The sequence below is a fragment of the Bactrocera latifrons genome, unplaced genomic scaffold, assembly GCF_001853355.1.
Source record: "Bactrocera latifrons isolate USDA-ARS-PBARC rearing strain unplaced genomic scaffold, ASM185335v1 scaffold_120, whole genome shotgun sequence".
Classification (NCBI taxonomy): Eukaryota; Metazoa; Arthropoda; class Insecta; order Diptera; family Tephritidae; genus Bactrocera; species Bactrocera latifrons.
This window is the reverse complement of record NW_017534631.1, coordinates 144,523-169,354: the sequence shown is the minus strand read 5'-3', so window position 1 is coordinate 169,354 and position 24,832 is coordinate 144,523. Positions and strand designations below refer to the sequence as shown.

Sequence of the window (24,832 nt, the reverse complement as noted above, 5' to 3'; positions counted from 1 at the left end):
TCACTAGTTTTTTTTTTGTTTGTAAGACCGATGTCCTTTAAGAATCCAGCAACAGTTGGCAGATCAGAGTCATTTTCGAAATAAATATTTTTTGCATAATTAAAATTTGAGTATTAGAAATACTTAACTCAAAAAAGTTTACTTGAGTTATTTACTCTCGTCTTAGGGTCTCAAAGCAACTACAAGTAAATACATACTTACACATTTCAGTCTTTATAATTTGTGCCTCTAAAAAATGACAATAATGCTTGGCATTTACAATTTTTTAAAAAGTAATTCGCTTCAAAATTTATGAAACCAACTATTTTTTTTTAATTTTTGCATTAAATACTTTCGAATTGAAATTTCCGTGTGTGATTGTGTGTGTGTGTGTGTCTAATTGTGTAAAATTTCACGTTATTCGCATGCATCTTTAAATTCCAACCGACAAGCATAAAATTGTTCCATTTGCATACATAATATTCGTCTATTACCACTTTGGTATGCCAAAATTAAAGTGTACATTCGCCAATGCTCCGGGCAGCGATGAACCAGTCGTTAAGATACCGCGTCGTCAACTGAGGTCTCGCCATCGCGACGAAAATGTAAGTCCATCACTTAATCTGTGCGATCTGCCTATCGAGTTGATGGAGAAGATTTTTGGCTACATAAATATTTGGCATCATAATCGCATACGTGCCACCTCCAAGCGCATGCGTGACGCCAACGACGCTTTCGTTATGCACGAGTTCAAAAAAGCTTTGCATAAATCCACACTTATGAATCCGCATAGCTATGAATGTGCGGCGCTGCAAACCATCGAACAGGCGACGGAGGTGTATGTGAAGTCCGGATATGAGTCCACTTTCTGTGGTTGCATACTGCCTATGCTGCGCAGCTCTTACAAAGATCCATTCTGTCCGCAAGTTTTACAAATCAATACCTTCTTATTGCACTTTTACGATATGGTCGACGAGCTGATCGGTGATCGACGATCGCAACACGCGAGGCTGCTGTATAATTTGACGTTAATGCGATTTTTTAAGGTTAGTCTACCTGTAGGTTGGTATATACTCGTACTCTACTGCCTGCTGACTTGCGTTCCGTATAACGATGCACATAGCTTTATCAACTAGTTTCGCAGACCTGTTGTATTTCCCGCTCAATTAGCACTAGCTGTGCCATTTTGATGCACTAGTCTTATACCTTTTTATTATTGCTATCATGTTTCACATTCTCTTTCAAACAAAGCCCAGTTAGTCTGTAGATACTTCCTAGACCTATTTAATAAGTCGTTAGTTCTTTTCTTGTCATGTGTTGGCCATAGCTGTGTAGTTATATTCCATTTTGTTATATTTTTCCTTCTGTTATTTGCATCTTGTTGAAATTGTATATTATGCTATCTCGTGATTGATCCTAGCGGGCTTGGTATTAGCTCTACCTGGGATTCGTTTAAGAAAGCTCTTGTCTTTACTAGCTCGTCTGCTTTTCCGTTGCCAGATCAAGTCTAGGTAGAGCTTGTCTTCTAGTGAGCTCAATGCTTTCTTGCAGTTTAGAACTATGCTGGAATTAGTCATGGGCAACGACAAGGCCGGAAGAGCCGCCTGATCATTAAATAGAGCTTCGCAGGCCTTCTTTATGCCCAGTATTTCCGTTTCGAAGATGGTTGCCGAGTTCGGTAGATGGATAGAGAGAGAAATGTTCAGATCATTGGAATATACTCTCGTGCCTACTCTGCAGTCCATTTTGGAACTGTCGGTATAGCCTAAGATGGTATCTTCCTCTCCTCCAATATACATGTATGTAATATTTAACTAGCAAAAAATGTTCGATTTTTGATGAAGTTGAATTACGCTTTTTGATTAATATTATAATAATCGAGGGCGGTTCGATAAGTACTTAGCCTACAGAAAACAAAAGAAAAGCGATGAAGTTCCTTTTAGTTCAATACAGTTAACCCGAAGAAGCTCTAACTCTTATAAACTAAATAAATATTTGTATTCTGCAAAGTAGGTTTCCTTTAGTGCCTTTATTGCCTATCGATCAATTTTATCTCTTTTTGTCAATACTACATACTAAAAAATGTTCCCTGGGTTTTATTAAGTTACCTAACATACCATCATCAATTTATAGCCGGATGTTCACAAATCTTGACATTAGTTAGATGGAGGCTACGTCAAGTTTTCGCCCGAATTTATCTATTTTCATTGACCTAACTCACATATTGACCGAAATATGCGTTATAAAGTCAACCGGAAGTTTGAAAATCTTTATACATATTACCAATGGGAGCTCAAGGAAGTATTAACCCATTGGTAGCACACAGACATACCACTGTCCGGAACGGATTCACTGCGAATCTTAATTAAATATCACATAAATTGACCGATATTTCAGGTCAAAAACTAACTATAGACTTTGGGGTACACATATTCGGTACCTAGGGGCTGGAACAGTTTTGGTTCCAAATTTGGTCATAAGATGACATATGTACTTCAAATGCACAATAGATCATTCAGAAAATGAATGAATAAAATGGAATTTAAAATTTTGTTATATTGGAAGTGGGTGCGGTTGTAGTCCGATTTCACCTATTTTTGCACTGTGGCATAGGAATTTAAAAGGATGTTGTACAAGTATATTTAATTTTGTTGAAATCGGTCGAGGAAGTAACGAAATATTTGATATCACCTAAAAGTGGGCGGCTCACTGTCCCTTTTTCATCCGCCTGCTATAAAGCTGTCTCTAAGTTCATGTATCTGGCGTATTTTGTTATTGATTCATCGCACTTTTAGTAATTTCTAATGTTTATATGGTTTATCAGCTGGGTAGAAGAAAAAATTTAAATTTTGATTAATAAAACTGAAATCGTTTATATTCAAATTGATTTTATGGACGAAATATGGATCCGCTAACGTTTTTATTTATGTTGCTTGAGAAAGAACGTGAGGGAAGCCGGCATGATCTAAAACTTCACCGAAAATCACTGAGGGACAAGAACAACCCTTTCGATGTGGACGAGACAATGTACAGTTAAAGAATCCGCAAAAATTCATTGTTAAATTTTATTAAAATTATTTTTCATTTTAATAATTAATAATTTTAATAAGACGGCCTTTACATATGTCTAGAGAGGAACGCAAGTTCTTCAAGATCGTCATCTATGTATATCTTTACTTCATCGATTGTCCTTTTTTATCTGAGGGAGGCTATCAGCAGGGAGTGGGTAAAGAATTCGATATTGCAATGGCTCAGTCAACATTTTGTTACATCTTAAAATATGTATTGAGATTGCTTCAGTCCCATTTGTGCCCTCAGTGGATAAACTTTCAGTTAAGTAACGATGAAAAAAAGAGAAGCGAAAAAGGATTTCTTTCAGAAATACGGATTTCCAAACGCGATTTTGTGTAAAAAGCTGCCGCTTCTTCTTTAGGGCACTTGGTAAAACCCTGCCCCATTTTTGTTTTTTGCTGTAACAACTCAACCACTAGTTCATATTTTCCTTAGAACTTCGGAAATCGCATCACAGATTTTACTGGTAACAAATATAATATTGTGTGAATTCAATAAAAACTTACATTTTTCTTCTTTTTTTAATTTATTTCTCCGCTAGCAAAAATTTGTCGTAGAAAAATTCCGATAAAACTCACGTTCGGAATTGTTCGAATTGCATGATAGCAATTTCGTATCCTTCCCGAAAAAACAGTCTACGTGATAGGGCTGAATGACAAGGTCAACAACTTTTGTACCAACACCAACACCAATTCATATAACCGAGTATTTAAGTTTTTTACGTTTATCTTGTACCACCGCCGTAGTCATAAAACCACTTTCTTATTTAAATTTTCTTATTTATTTATTTAGTCTCAATACAGCCAAAGTTTTTCGGCTTACTTTAAACTTTTAGCTACTTTATATTTTTTTTTTAATTATAGAAATTTGGAAAATCTTCAATTATCTCATCCACCGCAATGCCATTACACTGCCGCATAGTGGTTGAGCTTAAAGGACCTTGGCTGGGCATGCTTTGGACCTCGAAATCACGTGCGCGCGATCAACAAGAAAAGCGTTGCAACTTGCTAATAATACTGTCCGAAATGCTATTGGCCAATATTACAGGAAAGTCCTTCAAGTGAGTGCAAAAATGAAGATAATAGAAAGTAATGTGTGAAGAAATAATTTAATTTTCCAAATTAGACGCGTTTGGGAGTGTCTCAGTGAAGTCTACGTTTTCGGCAACGATACGAGCAATCGCAAACGTGTGCCGAAAACTCTCTTCACTTTCACCGTACATGGCTCGAAGAAGATTTGTTCGCTTTTTCGTTCTTGTCTCGAGGAGCCAAACGACTTTCTGTGGCCAACAAAATGGCCACGCGATCAGTTCACTGTCAATTTAGACATCACATGCAAAGAAGCAATGAAATGGGGCTGCTCCAAGACGCAGCACATGGAGTTTGGACCCTTCGCCGAGACGCTGTTCAGTGAAGAGGAAGAGTATATGGATGATTGCAGCTCGGGCAAAACGCTGTTGTATGTGGAGTGAAGGTAGAGACAGACTTCTAGCGGGCCCACACTGGCATGTCACAACAAAACTACTATATACTTAAATTATTTAAAAGCCCAGAGCGAGTATGCTTTTATTTGTATTTTGCTTTTTATTTTATACTAACAATTGTACAACAAAGTGTTTCTAGGTATGCATACATAATATATAATATAAGTATATTTTGCATTTTTTGTATTTTGCTTGTTAAGCCTACGCGTATGTATATGTTTGTGTATAGTGCCACTTTAATAAGAAATTACAAAAAGTGTACATTTGAACTTACAAAATAACACAAAAAAACGCCATTAAATGTCAGTGAAGAAAAGGACTAAAAATACAATAACAATTTGGCAAGCGAAAACCGCGGTTAGATAAAAAGAACAGGGTGCAACGAATGAACGCTACTATATAAAACATATGATATTAAGTATACTACTTATTTACAACATAAACTCTGGGAATTTTAAATTCTTAATTGCACTTAAAAAGAACATAATTTCTTTCGCACTTTTTTCGATTAAACATACATGACAGAATAGTTTCAAACAATTTAATTTTTTCTATATGAGCACTAACGAATGCATTTGAACATTTGTGGCTTGCACATTGATTTGCTGTCAGTTTTTGTTTTTTTTTTTTTGCATATTACTTGATAACCTAGTCAAGTATGTTTATTTCTTTTTACCTGAATTTGACTTATAAAAATATGCAATTGACTACTCTACATAATAATTCCTGATATTTTCTCATAAGGAAGTCTTTGCGTTGTTTTTGAACAGCATCGGCGACTAGCTATTTGTCTAATGATCCAAAATACGCATGTTGCCGGAAACGATCTTATTTTCGAGAATGGCACCGGCCGGTATATCAATACGATCACCGTGATTGGCGATAATGATGACAGTGCCCTGCAAAATAAAAATTATCAATACATATACATTTATGTTAAAGCAAATTATTTTCACTACGCACCCTAAGTGACACGCCACGTCCAAAGGTTACATCACCGGACACCGTCAAGTGATCGAGCTCAATGATATCTGGTATATTGGCGAAACGGCCGAGGAACTCTTTTACTTTTGAGAATTGTTTGTCACCCAATTTCACCAGCGGTGTGGTGGGGAACATACGCTGTGGTGACATAACAAGACTACCGTTTTTCAGATGATACAAATTCGACATGACTAACAATAAATCGGAGGTCTTTTTCACTGGCAAGAAACGTGAACGTGGCACATTAATACCGATAGCACCGTCAAAGCATTTCATGGCAGCACCAACAGCGGTCTCCAATTGTACAACACGCACGCCATTCTCCATTGTTTTGTTATTCACAATGATCTCCATGTTGAGTGTACGTTCGCGGAGCACACGATCAATAGCTAAGTAATTTGAATGAAAAGAGAACGAAAAATATGGTATATTATTAGCTGTGAGAAAAAGAAAGAGGAGTTTGAGTTTTCGTGCTTACCATCCAATTTAGCCCAGATATTGTTGGTATTGAAAAATTTGAATGTTTTCACGGATTTGAAGTCATCAACATGGTCTGCTGGCACTTGTGCAATTTCCAGCAGTCGCAGTTTGTTTTCAAAATTAATGAGAGTACCACCCTGAGAAGGAGAAAATATGAAAGTTAATTTGTATATATACATACATATACATATAAGTAATTATTTGTATGTCTGTACCTTAACGTCAGCGCGTGTTTTGTCAGTAACCTCCATTACAAATTCCACTGCCTCAGGAGAACGTTCCTCACCCACCAATTTATTGAGTATGGCCAAATCGACTGTAGCGCCCAAATTGTCAATATTCGAAAGGAAACAATATTCACGACCTTCGTCGATGAACTTCTTGAGCAGACCAGAGTTGCGGAAGGTATCATAGAAATCACCGTGACCAGGTGGATACCAGCTGTAGGGCAGAAATTAAAAAAAAAAAAAACAAGTTAACCAGTGACATTCCTTCAAAAAAACAAAAAAAAAAACGAAAGACATACGCATCTATATCCTTCTCCACGTCAAAGTCCTTGGCAACGGGCAAAAACGATTCACGGCTAATGCGCGGGAAACAACTCTGATTGAATGTGTGAATCTGTACACGAAAGCCGGTATATTTGCGTATGATTTTCTGCGTATCTTCATCGGTGTTGAAGGAGTTCATCAACACTAATGGCACGTTGGCATCGTAGGTCTTATTCAAATGCTATACGAACGGATATTTATTTCAGTATTTACTTTCGAAAAAAATATTGAATTTTCTTTTAGCTTACTTCAATTTGTTGCACAGTCAAATCGAGGAAAGTTAGATCGGAGCGCACGGGAATTACACTTTTGGGGCCGTGACAACCCATAGAAGTGCCGAGACCACCATTCAGCTTGACCACAACCAATTTGTCTAACATTGTGCGTATCTGTGTCAAAGATATGGTGTACATTTAAGTAAGATATTTATACAAAATAACAAAATGCAAAGCGGCGGGAAAGTGTGTGAGCGTATGAGAAAATGCCAAGATGAGGAAGATACATACGTATATGTATGTAGAAATATATGAATTAATAATAGCAAGTATGTGGCGTTGAAATTATATATATATGTGACATGTGAGTGATATATAAACAGAGTTGCGTTTTTACTACTATTTTTTTATGGTTTAATCAAACATAAATTTAGGTTTTAATCCCAATAACACGGATTGATTTTTAAGATTCCCAAGATGTTTGGGTTGAAAAATTTAAAATTGTATTTCTTATTTTAATAGCACAAATTGAATTCTCCATTTGGGATCACATAATAAAATTAATGATATTCAAATGTTATTTCGATTATTTTTTTAAATATTTGCCACCCTGTTTATAAATGAAAAGAACCTTATACAACAAAAATAAATTGCTTTAAATTACAAAACTTTTTTTTATTAGCACTTATTTTACTTCAAAATAGTTTCAAAGCTTTTTAATTTTTCATGTATAAAGCATACGAGTGATAAATAATTTTAAAGAAAATGTTTTGCATACATTTAGCGACCATTTCTTGAATCTTAATTTACGTATTTGCCAATTATGATGTCCAGAAATTACTAAGAATTAAAGCGGCAATGTTGCTGCGGATGCAAATAACCGGCGCATTTATGTTGATTAACTCACAGAACAAAATTTCGCTTATGTTATTTGCAATATTTTATAAAAATTTAAAACCAATGAATTCGAATTTACAAAATCAATTTTTCAACATAAAACCGCACAGGATATCTTCTTTGAGGGCGAAGTTACAAGTTAGAGAGAATAATACACTTACAACCGCAAACCAGCGCTGGTAGTTGATTTTCATAAGGAGCAATTAGTATTTAAAATAGTAAAAAATGTTAAGTTAAAGAATGTTTCATTACAAAAAGTAGAAATAGTAAATTTCAAAGAGTTAATCAAAACTGCAATACCACAATATCGATAGATAAATGTAAAGTACTATTGACATTAAAGAAGCTATAGAAGGTTAGAGAGCGAAAGCGTTTATTACATACATATATATTCAATTATAAAAGAGTTCATAGAAAGTATGTATTTAAGCATTTGTTTAGGTAACACGGAATTATTGCGAACATTTGATATCACAACACTTGAACTTTTATTTGTTACCTCGTTCTATTCAACACCAGAATCAAAATGGTTCACCAATTCACACACAAAAAATGAGAGTTGCAATAGAAACAGGCATTGTATATATTATATAGGGAAATAATATAAAAATATGAAATTAATAACTGGTTTATATACAAGAAGTTGTTTGAAAGTCCACTTTTTACCTGTTCGTTTTTGGGCGTATTGAGTTTGGAGTAATCCATGACAGCGTTTGCGGGCAGTTTTTGAATTTTATCCCAGTCGATGGAGGGACCCACTGCAAAAGTACGAAACAAAGCAGTTATAATCATATACAAAATAATTTGTTAATTTAGTTCACGCACCTTCTTGCAAGAAACGTCCGAATAAGTCGGCGAAGCGTTCCATTTCCTTCTGCAGTTCCGGGCGTTTCTCTGCCGGTGCAGTTTCCTGTAAGCGTTTCAAGTCATTTTCGAGTGATTTTAGTGCGTCACGTTTGGTGACTTCATGGAATTCCTTTGAATCGGAGGGCGCTCTTTGGTGGCCGCGGACCTACGAGTAAAATAAGTTAACACAATAAGATTATTAATTTATGTCAATGTTGTGCTAAAAATGCAAATAAATATATATTGTATCATAATTAATTAGCTTAATTAACCTCAAAACTTAACAAACAGAAAAGCTGAAATCGTACTAAACAACAAACAGTCCGCAGCACGTTTTATACAAGAAAAATAGTTTGTTGCAGTTTTAGTCGGAAATTAATATATTTATATTTAAAATCTTTATGCAGAATAATATGAAGATTGTACTTTGGTCAAAAATTTAGCTGTCCTAAAGAATTGATTAGGTGTCAAAAAATTTTTTGACATTGTTCTTGTTTCCACATATGGTATTATCTCGCTATCCAAACGGGTTTATTACTGAGGTACTCGTAAGATATCTAGAGAGAGCTAACTCAACCGGACTGGCTCGTTTGTCAACCAAACAAACCTAAAAGCGAACCGCCATCAAGATACTTGTAGATGGACCTAAGCAACCAAGAAATACACCCGAATTTTTCCGCCACCAATATAACCATGCGGCAATTAAAACAAGAATCTCACATCGCCTTACTTCAGTGAATATCCTTAGAAGCAGGGAGGCAGTAGATATTGTTTCTGTCGGTAAGCTGCTGCATGTACGATGTGCGTTTCGGGAAAGGAAATCTCCGGAATAGGAAATTTCCAAAAGTGCCAGCTGCCTAGACTATCGAACCAGTTTACGAAATAGGCACTGAAACTTTCGAAAGGGCTGACAGACGCATCAGAGAGAGAGAGAGAGATGGAATGCCTTTGGGACATGTAGGATCACCAAGATCATGTTCAAGTGAGTGGAAGGAAAACATGCAGGCTTTTATTTGAAAAGACTACATAACGATTGTTGGACTATTCACAGGCCTCATTTTACTGACGTCAAATCCAAGTCGTATGGGCATTATTAACGTTATTACTTGTGTCTTGTAGAAAATGCAGGGAAATAGGAAATAAAGAGACGCTCGAACACCTCCTCTATTTCTTTCCACCCGCTTGGCTTAGAGATTTAGGACCCTTGCAGTTCAAGGGACTGGATGAACTATCCGAATTAGTTTCAATTAAAATTCACAAAAAACGTGTAACCTAACCTTTATAAGACACGATCGATGGAATCATCGGCCAAGAATGACAGAGAATGTACATTCGAGTGGTAAAGAGAATTCCTTATTAAATTTGAAGTTTCTGCGTTTTTTATTTCATTAAAAAAAGGGAACCTCAAAGTGAGTCACCCATGGAAATTAAAAAATAATAAAAAATTAATACGAAATATGACTTTCTCTAAGATACTAACTTTTCAGCCTCCTAATGGGACAATGATGTGAAAATATGAAAAGCATATAAATATTGGGTTTAGGGCACTGCACACGTACCAACAACATTATTCCAATGTTGTGCCAAAAATCAACTTAAATAACAATTAAACTACTTATAAATGGCGTTTAACGGCAGTTGAACGCACTCAAGTGCTAAGGCAGCTGCAACAACAACACACCTTAGACATAAAGGCACGGGTTTGAAGAAAACACACTAGTGACGAAACAATAACCGAATTGCAACAGTGACAACAATTATTTACGACATTACTGGGTGCAACATGGCGTGGCAAAAGCGATTTACTGGCATAATTTGATGCCACACAAGCCAATTACAAGAAGAAATTCAGTCTTGCATAGGACGTGAGTGAAGTTAGTTGAGGAAATTTTCTGCTGAAGTACCAAAAGAAAAATAATGCGCTATAAGAAATTTGGCTGCTTGCAAATCCTTTGCCTTGTGCTGCTCGTCGGTGCCCAGGAGGCGGGCCGGGAGAAGCATAAGCAAAAGCGCGGAGTGGTGGAAAATTTCGGGGAAGGTTTGAAATTTGCCGGCCAAATGTTTGGTAAATCCAATGTATATGCAATATGTGGCACGCAGACTAAACTACTTGCAACAAATATAACTCATTTGCAGGCATCAACACAGCCGCTGATGTGGCGAATCTAGTAGCGATGGCTTTCGCCAAAAACAAACCGGATTTTATGGCAATGTTCCAACAGAAACAGACAACCGAAGAGAGCAGCGAGACGGCGGCAACGCAGCAGGAGTCCGCCTCGCAGGAGCGGGAGAAGGCGCCCGGAAAAAATCAGCAGCAAGAGACGGACACGAGTTATGAACAAGCGGCACAGGTGGAGAAGAACACAGCGTTCAGCACGAGTCGGTTCGTTGCAGGTGTGCTGCGCATGATTGGCTTCGATGCAACCAAATTGGGCGCACTGGCGATAAATGCGTTAATTTTGTTTGCACAGACGGTAAGTAGGACCTCCACGGAAAATTACAACGAAGCGACACTGATTACCAATGTGCTCTAGCAACTCACTTTCCAATTACCTTTCCCACCTTCTCATCACAGATAGGCAGTGCGTTTACATCGCCGCCGCGCAGCATTAATCCCTACGCCTCCCAAACACCATCATCACGCACCCCTTACGGCAATGAGGAGGACGATGACGTGCCCGATGCATTGCGTGACGGCGAACAGGAAGCACATCAACCGCGTGCACTACGCGCCGGTACACCAATCGACTGGTATTTGGAGAATCCGGATGAGGGAATGCGTCGCACGTTGGACGATGCCTTGGATACGCGACTCACAGATCGCATTACGGAGATGATTGAGTATGTGGAGAAGCGCGACGGCGGCCAGGGTGGTTGCATGAAGCTGCTGATGTGCAAAAGTTCACCGATTATTTGGGGCATGCAAAGGTCGGTAAGTGAACGTGTCACAGGCAGGGCGTCCAACACCACCGATGAGGGAGCATCAGAAAAAGAGAAAACGAAGCCAAAGAAATTATTTTCAACGGATGTGTTTTTCGCACATTTTCCCACAATGGAGGAATTTCGCAAGCATGGCGCAGTGTGTGACGAACGTTTTGGCAAAGAATGTAATCTAGATGACAATGTAAAAAGTGGCGCCCAAAAGCATGCAACAAAAAAGGAGAATAGTAACAAGTAAAATGTAGACTAATGTGGTTAATGTTAATAATACAAATCATTGCAACAGAGAGAGTTTTTTTTTTATTCTATAGAAATTTACAAAAGTAGCAAGCAATTAAAATAAGTATTTGATATAAATTGAAAAAAAAAATCTGTCAATAACATCTTTTAATATACGAGTATACTACCGATAATTTCCTGCGCCTAATTGTAGGCGATGTTTTAGTTTAATCGACATGTCAAGCCTATATGAATTTTTTAGGTTCTATAAGAAGCAATTTCAGGTCAAAAAATTTCTCAGACGTTCGACATTACTCGTTGAAGTTATTATGATTCGACTAGGATGTAAATTTGATTTTGAATGTCGATAAACTCTTTGGAAATGAAAAGGTTAGGAATGCACCATTTTCCATATGCTTCGATATTACATCAGACATCAGAGAAAGAGAGAGGGTAGATGCGCAGGCGAGAAGAGGCAAGAAACATAGTTTGTCAAAAAAGTCTTGCGGTATTTTTATTGAATTTTCAATTGTTCATAAAATGTTTTTTTTTTGATGACTCATGCCCAGCTCTTGACCGATACTACGGCTGCTACTATGCCGGTCTCTTTCGACCAATTCAGCGATTTTATCGCATTTTTCGACGACAGGCCTTCCGGAGCGTGTCGCATCTTCGACCACCTCTACACCAGAACGAAAACGTTAAAACCATCGTTGTGCGGTGGAAATGGAAACTGTATCGGGTCCATAAACTGCACAAATTTTATTGGCGGCTTGCGATGCATTTTTGCCTCTATCGTAGTAGTACTGTAAAACATGCCGTATTTTCTCTTTATTTTGCTCCATGTTTGCGATGCTATAACTCACGAAAGACATAAAAGAAATGACAATCAATCAAACATGTGTTAGCGCATGAAATGRGCTTTCCAAAAAGGTATAGCATGACCCGATGCGACGAATAAAACTAGAACTACGCGCTCTCAGCGCCAACTAGCGAAAATACCGCAAGACTTTTTTGACAAAGTAATACATTTTTATATGGACAAAAAATAGTAGGACTTTGTTCATAATTTCAAAATTCTTATTTTATTCTTCAAAATCTACGTCGTCACCCTCTTAGCCCCAATACACTTATGCCAACGTTTTTTCCAATCCTTAAAACAGTTATTAAAGTCAATTTCCGAAATAGTCTTCAAATAATCGAAAAAACTGTCAACATCACCTTAATTTTTGAACCGTGTTTACGTGTCTTTTCGGTTCCGGGTCACCTTTGCCACGATATTTAGCCGGATGATCATTTGTTTCCGGGTCGTAAGCATAGATCCAAGGCTCATTCGCATAATACATTTCGGGACATCCTAGTAGTCGGAAAGCATTTCACAGGCATTAACGCGACGCTGTTTTTCGAAAAAATTGAGTGTCATTATTATGCCCAAATGATATTTAAAATGGTTTTCACTGATCTATTCGATATTCTAACGAAACCAGTGAGATATCAGACTGTTAATCGTCGATCCTCAAGCACCAATTTCTTTATTTTATTGACCTGTTGATCCTCAGGTGATGTTGATGGCTGTCCTGGACGTGATTCATCGTCAACAGGTTCTCTACCCTCTGGTAATAATTTGTTCTGAACGTTTCGGCAAAAGAAATTTGATTCAGCACACAAAATTTAATGAACTTCTTTGTTGAATAACTTCACCCATTCTCAAATTCGCTGAATACACTTTATGTACTTCAGAAAGAAAAACGTATGATAAACTCTAATGATTATTTTGATGGGGCATTTGGCACAGATGACACTGACAGTCATACCCACCTAGAAAAAAAACTATTTCCACGAATATTTTTGGCGTGGAATATCAATTACTATTTTTTGCCCACACACCGATATGAAGTACATAGAAATAAATAATAAGCCATAATATACAATGTATAAATAATGCTTAATCGACACGTTTCATTATTGGATAATATTTTCAAAGCGTCTATGTATTAAACTTTTTAGAGGTTATAATCGACTAGTAGTACCGGTCAAGCGTATCAAATTAGTTATTAAAATCATCGTTGTGCTTATTATAGTGCTATTCAATCGCAATTTAATTTTCATTACCAACAGATCACAGAACCGGATATTTTTATAATATGAAAAGGCAAATCGACCATATTTGTCGAATTGAAATATCTAGCTAGACTCTACTAGTTTTGTATATAGTTAGTACATATTTCCTTTAAAAAAATAGAACCGGTTCAACCGTCAATCACTGATATAAACCGACTGTCCGTTAGCATTCCCCTTTTGGGGGTGGGGGGCCCCTGCTTGCAGGCGGAAGATTATGCCCGTGGTAAGGCATACCTGTCGTAAGAGGCAACTAAAATCCCATATGCACTGTGTCTGTCATTCTGGGCTTGCCTTGAAATGTCAGTATAGTCCATGTCAGATAGAATGCTATAACACTGAAGTAAAAAAATTATTATTGTGCGCTTTATATTTATTCCTGGTATAAGGCATGATAGTCAAGCGGCACTAAAGGCGATCTCATCCTACGAGACCAAATCGCTTCTAGTCGAGGAATGTGTAGAACTGCTAAACCGCTTGTTATTGTGTAACCGGGTGCACCTAATATGGGTACCAGGGCACAAGGGAGTAGAAGGGAATGAGAAGGCCGACGAACTGGCCCGCACTGCAGCAGCTTCAAAGATGTTGRGACCGGAGCCATACATAGCGGTAGGACCCCACACTCTTAAAGAGCTGCTCCGCACGGWGRAAAGAGTGGAGAGAGAACGGCTCTGGCGACAGGCAGCAAGTATGCGCCACGCAAAGCTGCTTCTAGGAGGATACAACCACTCAAGATTCAGAGAABTAATTCACCTCCCCCGTGAAAAAKTCCGCCYCCTCGTCGCAATCTACACAGGGCACTGTAAGCTCAGGAAGCACCTGTCYAACATGGGCATGGTCTCCTGTGCTAACTGCCGGTTCTGCGACCTGGAGCAGGAAACACCAGCACACCTAATTCTGGATTTCTCAGTAATCTGTGGAAGAAGGCTTAAGGCCCTGSATTCTGCGTACATCAGCAGGGATCACATCACCTCACTAGCGCCCGGCAAACTCCTAGAACTATTCAGRCTGCTGGGGCTCTGGGAGGTCATGTGATATAGGAGAGGGCACAATAGACCTTAGGTCGCGATGCATTACCTCAATACTCTATCTATCTAAGGCATTTGAATTACGAGACAAATGCTACAAAGTCTCACCAGAGACTATAACCTGGTACCACAGGGAGCAGTTTGCCCTTGGGTTTGGCCCTTTGTGGAGATTCGTGGTGGCTGTGGTTGGACCTTAATGCAAGCAGGGCATTTTGTCCAATGTGGAGTCGCATTGCGACCGGGTGCCGGACCCAGAGTACGGCAGAGGTTTTAGGTCGGCCTCGTACCCGACCAAGGCGGCTAGGGTGTCCCTATCCACCCAAACCAATTGGAACCAAGAAAAAAGTGCAGAATGCAATCATGCTTTGGGGCGCTGATCAAGGCATGTATTGATCGGCGCAAATCTTCAATACATAACACCAGAGGAAGTAATCCAGAGGCGTTAAACCTCATGATCTTCGCGACCATTTTACTGAGCCATTTCTGGAGCCTTGCACGCAATATGTTCATATTAGACATGAGACGACCACCCGCCGAAAAAAAAGACAGTCAATATCGTGTTTATAACGCACGCTATTAATGACGACTGAATTATCTGCCTCAAAAAAACGTGGCCACCACGAATAGTCAACATCAGGTCGAGTCTATTGGCAGAGACTGTATATATAACTAATTATAGCAATGACGATTTTGAAGCGCAGATATCGTTCACTAAAGTACTTAGTTGTAACTAAAGAGATTAACGGCATTCAATAGCAGTATTTAATGTCATAGAAAATTCGTTAAAGGTCGAGAAAAAATGTACAAAGCAATAAAATGAAATGTTGCTTAAATAGTTTTATTTTGGCACAGTAGCTTATGGATCTGGTCGCAATAGCAATTAGTACCGTAGAATTCAAAACTCATACTATACATACCTTATGCAAAAATACTTGAAAGGGTTGTACAATTAACAGGTTAGACAAGCCTAGCATGTTCAAAAATCAGCCCTTCGCCTAAACACTCTACACTCTACATAGGTCCTCAAAACATTATTCGATTGGTATAAAGCGAAAAATTTGTCGCTGTAAATTCAAACTGTTTGTGTGAGCCAAAAATGTCTTACTCAAATCGAGCTACAATTGTACTCTACAACTATTACACGCATCCATATATACGGTAAAAAATAAACCTTTTCATTTAGGGAAAAATTATTGTGAAGCAAAAACGTACGACCTTACTAGCAAGTCTTGTTTAGTTTAAGGCTCGTTTCTTATATTTTTCAGATAGCCCATGAGACCATGAAGGTACAATAATATCACACTTGATTATAACTGATTTTATTATTGTAAATACAACCCTGTTAGTAACGCTTTGCAATCGCAATACGTAGCAGTAATGACTATTATCAATTTTTTGCCAGAACAAATGTGATTACATCAATTAATTCCACTCGAGCTCATTTAAATGTTCTATACTTTATATATATATATATATAGTAGAATATATATGCTTATATAATGTCATTGAGTAGAGTAGAGTAGTAGTAGTTGTTAGAATTCTAATATTGCTCTAATGTAGTTTGCGGTTGCCTATTAATAAATTTAAAACGATATCACCAACTGATTACATAAATGAAACATTTTCTTAAAACTAATTATTTGCGCCGTGGATCACTAATCCTGTTTTCTATTTTCTTCCCATTTTAAAAATTGCGCAAATATATTTTTGATTGCGTCAATGAAATTGCGCTGCTGGTAGACATACATATATGTTTATAATTATATGTCATAATGAAAAATTTAAATGTAACCTTCGTTCAAGTCAAAGTCAAAAATAATACACTACTATCACAGTTTAGGTAATAATAAGCTAATAAACTTATTTATTCATGAGTGAAAATAGCAAATTATTATAATCTCGTTGTGTGATAAACCTTTAAGCGAACAGTTTTACGTGTACTTCAACTAGTTTGCTAAAAAAATGTATGTAATTGCAACGTGAATAGACAGAATTTTGGTGTTATATTCACTACTTTTCGACTTTCAAATGTATATTTGTCAGATAATAATCGAAGATATAATGTTTTGATAATTCGATTTTCTAGGCCACTAGTACAACTGCAAAAATCGCAAAAAAAACAGCTAATTCGACGAGGAGAGCCGTGTCGCAGTGGAGAGAAAACAGACTGCCTACTTCGCAACGTTACAATCGATCACAACATAAGTGTGATGGGATAGATATCGCAAGTTGGAGAGGGAAGCACTTTCATACAAAGAAAGAGATATGCTACGAAAAGATGAGGCGGCTAACAGAAGGTTTCAAAAACGGAGCATATTCTTGTAGAATGCCCAGAGAGTGACTGATGCCCAAAGCATGCTGAAATTATGGAAGAAGTGTTCCTCCAGCCTGCAGAATGGCAGTGAAAGCCTAACACTAGGAGATAGTGAACTCCACTACCCACTACCCGACGATTGAACAGAAGTCACATTGCCCGACCATGAAGAAGTTCGAATAGCAATTGCCCGTCTGAAGAACAGCAAAGCGGCGGGGGTCAACGTTAAGCAATACCAAAAGCTCCGTTAGAATCGACAACGACCTTCCGAGCCGTTTGGCACCAAAAAACATTTCAAACAAGGCGAGTCCTTATCGTGAGACATCTTCAATTTACTGCTGGAGAAACTAATTCGCTGTTGTAAATTCGGCAATAACCACGCGATCGGTGTCTACGCCAATAAAGAAGAAGGCCAATCTTAAGTATAATTTTTTGTACAAAAACGGTTTTTTTGAGGAAGCCACCCTTAAGGAAAAGTGGCGTATGAAGTGTAGCAGTAGCGGTAAGCGATGCTCAGGCTTTAACTACATTAACAAGTGGAGATCTATGAAATAGGCTTTTTTGACATAGCAAAACCAAAAGGAAAGCGATGCTCAATAAGCCGGTCAGGAAGAGAAGTAACATGTAAAACACTCTCAGGTATGAGTGCGTATACATATACCGGTGTGGAGTTTGGCCTACACATTATTATATTAAAAATTTTCTGCGAAGAACTCACTTTCTCCGAGTTCTTTCCTATGCAAAAGCCTTACAGCACTTGATATACTTACATACATACATATGTAGCTCAAGTTCGGCCAAGTCGAGAAAATTCTTGAAATCTTCTTTCTATATTCCAATATTTTTTTCTAAGATATCACTTCATCAGACACTCAACTATTCATGTGAAAATACTTTTTATTCATTTTTAACTATTTATTTTGGGTTTTTTGTAAACTCAACAGTTTTGCAAACGCAACTTCCTATTTTATCAGACACTAAGAGATCATAATTTAAATACTTTATTTACAAAAAGTCATATTTCATCTCTCTCTCTCTCTTCAGCTTAAATAGGTTTATAGATGTATATTTCTGTTTACAGTGCCTTTAAAACTGTTTGCATTGTAGTTAAGTGCTCTATCTCTTGAGTGCTAAGGAAATATTGAAGCACAAATGTTTATCTTGACTATGAACAATGTGATTGTTATCTAAACAATAAATGAATGCACTTAATATAGCTACAAGTAGCAAATAACCCTTATAAATTGTTTATATTACGTAAGGATCAACAGTTTTTTGGTCAACATGTAGACCTCAATCAGCACAAACCACTTTAAAGTGCTACTAAGGCGGACATTTTTCAAAGTAATCCTTTTACAGTGGACAGTAAGTCACAGAAAATGTTTTCAATTTTTTTTGCGAAATTTCAAATTTAATATTACGCCTTTTTTCTTCATAACCAGACACTACACTGATGCGAAGCGTGACTAAATGTCATTAGAATAGAAAAGCGATAAATAATGATTTTTTCTGCGACCTTTAGTATATTGTACCTTACTCTCACTTATGTACAAGATTATCAAAACGTTTGGGATAATTTAAATAGGCTTGCTCCCGCCATAGTTCACTTCGCTCCGTTTGGCTTCCGACATCGTAGACAACAAGCGGAGTTTTTTTTTAAGAATAATAAGAAAAAGTAAGGAAGGGCTAAGTTCGGGTGTAACAGCATATTTTATACTCAACCAAAATTAAGTGATATGTATATGGGATTTTTGAAAATATTTTTATTAAAAGTAGGAAGTATTGCATACATTATTGACAATCAGAGATAAGAAGATGCACTGTTATTAGAAAAAGATTTTATTTATGAATTTTATTAAAATTTTTTATATATTGTCCGATATCTGCGATATATAAAATCAACAGGAACTTCGAAAATATTATATAAGGGGTAAGAGATATATTAAGTCGATTTCACCGCACAGATTGACCAATGTGTTCGGTAAAAGATCAGCCACATGTACTGGAGTCCATTTATTTGGAATCCGAGTCCTGAAAATTTGTAGCCCGATTTCGTCAACTTTTGGACAAACATTAAATACCTTGAGGGGACTATTATTTTTGAAAATGTTCACTCTGATAACTTCTTTGATATTTGATTTGTATACTGTTAAATGAAAGCATCAGTTAGACTTCAAGAGTTTGTTATATGGGAAGTATTCGTGATTGTCAATCATTCATTTTCACAATATATGATAGAATGTTTGGGTGATATTACAAACCAAATTGAAATTGATCAACTAGCTAGTTCCTGAGATATACATACAAGGTGCGTTCCAAAGTAAACAGGACTTAAAAAAAACAGAACATATGTTTTTTTCGGTAAAATCAATTTGTTTTATTTAAAACAGTCATCTTCTACTTCAATACAGTTTTTTGCACGGTCCAAAAGCATGTTGAACGAGTGTTTTAGCTCGTTGGCTGGTGTGGTCGCCAGAATGCCGGTGCAAGCCTTTTGAATGGCCTCTACGCCTGCATAAGGCTTCCTTTCATGGGCAAATGCATTTTTCCGAAAAGGAAGAAGTCGCACAGTGCAATATCAGGTGAATATGGGGAGTGATTAATGATTAAAATGTGATTTTTGGTCAAATRATCGTTCTTCGAATGTTGGATTCTGAGCAATTTTTGGTTGTCAGTCAATTTGTGYGGAACAAACCGTGCACACACCTTTCGTAAGCCCAAATGTTCGGTCAAAATGCGATAAATCGATGTTTTGGAGATGTTCAATTCCATCTTCATGAATTTCAATCATGATTTCGGCTGATCTTTGATGAATTCACGCACAGTTTCGATGGAATTTCCGGAGATCACGCTTTTTGATTGGCTCACATGTTGATCGTCATTTATGTCCTCACGACCACTTTGAAAACGTTGAAACCACTCAACATACTATGTCTATAAAAATAACTCGATATCTCCGTCGAATTATTTCAGGTTATGAAATCAACCATTAGGTTAGATTATAAAAATGATTGGTGCAAGCATGTTGTTGTAATATTTATAGATATTGTTGTCATGCAATGAATATATCTGCTGCCAGATCGCATGCAGTTTTCTTCGTCTAAATTCCCGTTTAGTAGATGGGACAACTCAAACTAAAATCTATTTGGGTTATATAACTGGTTATTAACTTGTATTACTGTTTTATTATCGTAGATCTAACTTCAGAATATTATTAGTATTTATAGAAAATTTATTTATAGGAATATTTTTGAAGTCTAAGCAAAGTTCTTGCAAAATCATTTCATAACATCTTTGATACAAATTCTTATCAATTACTTATAAAAACAGAACGTTGATTATAATTCATGATAAGTTTACCTTAGTCTGGAACGTAAAAAAATTGAGACTGGGCCTCTTGAAAAATATCACCGAATCATGATGATTATCACTTACATATCTATCACGGTGTACTTTTTGCTCATTTGTAAGTAGTTAGACTAAAATCAAATGAATCAGAATGAAAGCTCACTTAAGCACAATAACGACGTGACGAAATTAGGGAAATTCATACCCACAGAAAAAAAATATAATCGAACACTTCAGATATGTAAAAGCAACGATTAAACAAATTAATAGATATTGTTTTTTTTTTCTTTTTTTTTTTTTTTTTGGTAAAATATGCATTGTCATCACAACACACAGTTTAGTTTTAATTTGCCGGCAAAATGCAAAGCCACGCGAATACGCAAATAACACACACAACAAAAACAAAGGCAAGGCATGAAATAGGAAAATGAGTGTGCCAAAACTTCGTGATATCTTAGCACATTTATATATGCAAATATATTTAAAATTCCTACGGCCGACGAGCGGTCAGCCAAATGAATATTTGCTGCGTTGAAATAATTTCAATGCATTGCTACTTTATTACGCTGCGTCCGGACTTACGCTTTGACAATAGTATTATGCAATTCATATGGACGCAATTAATTAATTAAAACAGTGCACGAGCAATGTGTCAAATTGTTTACTCGCTTTTGTGTTGTTGTAAATATTTGTGCGCACAATAAGTATGCATTTTGGAAAGCAGGGAATCTCGCACCCTCAATTTAGATTGTATCTAAATAATATTTGAAATGGTTGACAATACGTTTGTGACCATTAAGATTCGATTGTAATATAAGCCAATAAGCAGGAACGTATTTTCAATCAGTTGCTAGAAGAGAGATAAATAAAATGATATAAAAAGAACTTTCTTGATTTTGATATGAATGTTATATGCTGTAGAGGTCCAATTTGATCAATATGTGCGGAGATTGTAGTGATTCCACGGAGAAAATCTTCACCAAATTTTGTGAAGATAACTTGTCATATAAACTATTTTTCCACACAAAAACTTAGTTTGTATGGCAGCTACACGGTGTAGTTGTCCGATATCGTCGGGTCCGACAAATTACCAATTAGCTATTGGGGAGAACACAGAGTCTCGTTCGCGTATATACAAACGGACAGACCGACATGTCTAAACTTGCCAATGGCTTTATTGTATGACGTCAAATTAACTTATCATATGTTCATCACATTGATCCCTTCGCTCGGCATCATCAGCGAAATTATACAAATTTTTATATGACGATATGAACTTGAACCATTGCTGACTAAAGTTAACACTGGCACAAATGTATATAATACTACTGTGGGCAGAAAATAGAAAGACTTTTTAATTTAAATTTCGAGCAGAAATCCAGTCGTCGAAATATTTTGTTTCCGAAACAAATCTTTAGTGTTTAATATACTCTTTTATTCTGAGAAGTTCTATTAAATTTGATATGCGTAATCAAATTTGTGGTGCCGAAACGTTTAGAATGTTGAAAAAGGCCTTTGATGCTAATTGTTTGTCGCGAACAAGTGTTTTTGATTGGTACAATTTATTCAAAGAGAGTTGAGAATATGTTGACTACGAACCACGTCCAGGATGGCCATAAACATATGCTATTAATTAACACGTAAATAAAATAAAGGAGTCGGTTCTTGAGAATCAACGATTAACAGTCAGAGATTTTACTGGCATCGCTGGAATATCGGAAGGATCAGTGAACCATTTTGAAAGATCATTTGAACCTAAGAAAGTAAAAGCACGATTGATTCCAAATGTCGAAATTTTTTCCGAAAACAAAGTCGTCGTTAACGGCTGTGAAACAATGCTTTCCGGGTGTCAGAAAAGTATTATTACTGGCGACAAGAGTTGCATCTATGGCCACGACCCTGAAAGAGACGATCAATCGGCCTAATATCGTGGCAAAGGTGAGCTGAAGTGAAAAAACACGTCAGTCAAGGTTATGTGGACAGCTTTTTTCGATTTTCGAGGTGAGGCCCACTATGAATACCTTCCGACCGTATAAAGGGTCATCAAGGAATACTATTTGAGTGTCAAGCATTGTTTGCGCGAAGCTATTCGTAAAAAGAGGCCGAACAGGCTATTCCAGAAATTGATTTTAAAAACTGTTTCGGAGATTGTAAAAAACGTTGGCACAAGTGTATTGGGGGTATGTGGCTTTCTTTGAAGGGACGATATAGATTTTGAAGGGTGAATGAAGAATTTTAAAATTATGAACAAAGTTCTACTATATTTTGCCCACAGTAGTGTCTAGAAATATATCCATCCTTTTGCATCGATTGTCGAGTTCATACATACAGACAAATACACAAATGTGCAAGTTAAAAGAATGAAAAAACCACAAATTGGCACACTTTAATTACTTTTGTAATTGATAAGAAAGGAAAACGAAGTCGAAAAATGCAGGCACACATACATAAGTATATACATGAACATGTACACAGATCTATAATATTGCGCAAAACAAATGCAACGAAATAAATATGGCAATCAAATCTTAAAATTTTTAATTAATTTTATAGAGCGAATAGAATAGTAACCCCAACACATAACAGAAGCCTAGAAGTGGATATATTTGGCCGGAACGCCAAAAAATACTGTTTCTCCACTTAATAACACACAGATTTCACGGAATTTGAAGGTATTTTAAAGATTAAAGAATTCAGTAATGATATATCAGCATTCTTTTCAAGAAACATGCAATACCGCTAAGATTTGAAAACTAGGAGAGTCTAAAAATAGTAAAATTAGACGGCGCAGACGTTTCAGGTCTTTGTAATAAATATTGTTTCTGAAAAAAAAAATATTATTATAAGCGCTTCTAATCTTTGTCTTATAAATTTTGGAAAATATTGTTTATTGAAATTTAATGAAATGTTTGAAAGCAAAAAGAATGGGAATCCTTTTCTAAATTTTTTGTTATATTTCGGGGATAGCACGAACTTTTCGAGGGGCTGTGTGCTTTTAAAAAAGACACTTCGTTCATCGACGAACAATACTCGAACTTATTAACAATTTTCGATACTGCCAACGTCCGGATGGTTTTTAATGAAGTATGTCTACTATTCACAGTACCTTCTTGTGCCATCCCACCGAGGAGCTAAAGAAAGTATAGTTTCAACATTTCAGACCTTGAACATCTCGTAATGCTTGAGGCTCACTTTTTTAGTATAAGTATGAGGTTATATTTTATTTTATTTCATTTGTCATAATGAAACAATGATGATTTCAGCAGCCATTCAAAAATTTAAAATTAAATTAAGTTGCAAGTATTTTACACAAAACTGCGGGTGCAGTAGCAGACTTTATAAAGCTTATGAATGAAAGGTGAGTTTATGGCGGTCAAGAAACTGTAAGCTCGAATTTCAACAGCTTGTAGAGTCACTTTTCGGAGATCGACGTAAAGATGGCGATTTTATTATATTTGAAGTATCTAAGTTAACGCTTGCATTACCAAGCGTTCACGAACTCGAGTTTTATAGTTCACATACAACTTTAACTTGTATTATGCTGGGAGCTAAACATAACTACTATAAATTATGTTCTTCACCATTAAATTGATTAAGAAAGAATTTTAACTATTGGCTACGCATGTTTTTGTTGTAGTTAAGTAAGGCTGCCCGATTAAAAAATGTCTCTCTGCCTCAACACAAAAGAAAAACAGGAAATGTTTGCAAGAAACAAAATGAATGAATACACGCTGATAATGAAACTCATATCACATTTACTCGTATAGAGGGTGAGCCGAATTTTCCACACACACATATACATCTTTTACGAAACATGTTAGTCTGGAAAATCTTCAAATTTTCCATAAAATCAGTTGATACATGTCAACACAGTGAAAGGAAAAAGGCTTCTCATCAGGCAATTTGTGGCAATTAGAAGCTGCTCAACTCGTATATTCGATATTGTCTTTAGCGTAATTAATTAACATCAGACAATTTTAACCAACACCTACGCATTTGGAAGCCATGGCAAAGAACTTGCCGCCTCTATGCCATTTTGCCGGCAGTTATGTATATACACACCTGGCATAAGTAAACAGTAAACACGCTGAGATAAAAACCGCAGAAAATGCGCAACTTGACCTCCACTTAACTCCTCATTACCGCTAGCAAAGGTGTCGGTCTCAATGTGGTTGTTGTTTACTTATGAAAACAAATGATAATAAATATTATTTTTATTGCTATGCAAATACTCAACACTTACACGATCCAAAAGAATATCGATGGCGTTCATTTTTTTTTTTGTTTTTATTGTTTTTTCTTTATTGTATTTGTTTAGGAGTATACTTGGTTATTAATTTTTAAAACTAAAAAAAAAT

General features: G+C 36.5%; 3 protein-coding genes across 6 annotated transcripts in view; 2 read left to right on the top strand and 1 right to left on the bottom strand.

The window, feature by feature from the left end:
* The first annotated feature begins 276 nt into the window (after window positions 1-276).
* Window positions 277-4,704, top strand: LOC108978357. Its single transcript, XM_018948597.1, has 3 exons — window positions 277-1,025; window positions 3,915-4,111; window positions 4,177-4,704. The coding sequence occupies exons 1-3, from the start codon at window positions 483-485 to the stop codon at window positions 4,520-4,522; spliced, it is 1,086 nt and encodes a 361-aa protein (XP_018804142.1). The 5' UTR covers window positions 277-482; the 3' UTR covers window positions 4,523-4,704.
* A 329-nt stretch (window positions 4,705-5,033) lies between these two features.
* The window catches only part of LOC108978355 (UTP--glucose-1-phosphate uridylyltransferase), a 24,307-nt gene continuing 4,508 nt past the window's right edge, over window positions 5,034-24,832 (bottom strand). For 2 of the 4 annotated variants that reach the window (XM_018948591.1, XM_018948593.1), the window contains exons 2-11: window positions 24,718-24,820; window positions 8,487-8,673; window positions 8,328-8,419; window positions 8,161-8,166; window positions 6,798-6,938; window positions 6,525-6,730; window positions 6,214-6,439; window positions 5,997-6,135; window positions 5,498-5,907; window positions 5,034-5,433 (exon numbers count right to left, since the gene is read on the bottom strand). In XM_018948591.1, the coding sequence (XP_018804136.1) occupies window positions 5,326-5,433; window positions 5,498-5,907; window positions 5,997-6,135; window positions 6,214-6,439; window positions 6,525-6,730; window positions 6,798-6,938; window positions 8,161-8,166; window positions 8,328-8,419; window positions 8,487-8,673; window positions 24,718-24,747 (1,545 nt within the window). In that variant the 5' untranslated portion in view covers window positions 24,748-24,820 and the 3' untranslated portion in view covers window positions 5,034-5,325. The remainder of the gene's footprint in view (window positions 5,434-5,497; window positions 5,908-5,996; window positions 6,136-6,213; window positions 6,440-6,524; window positions 6,731-6,797; window positions 6,939-8,160; window positions 8,167-8,327; window positions 8,420-8,486; window positions 8,674-24,717; window positions 24,821-24,832) is intronic. The other 2 variants (XM_018948594.1, XM_018948595.1) reach the window with 2 other exon arrangements.
* Window positions 10,290-11,734, top strand: LOC108978356. Its single transcript, XM_018948596.1, has 3 exons — window positions 10,290-10,572; window positions 10,644-10,981; window positions 11,083-11,734. Exons 1-3 carry the CDS (start codon window positions 10,425-10,427, stop codon window positions 11,683-11,685), a joined length of 1,089 nt encoding a protein of 362 aa, XP_018804141.1. The 5' UTR covers window positions 10,290-10,424; the 3' UTR covers window positions 11,686-11,734.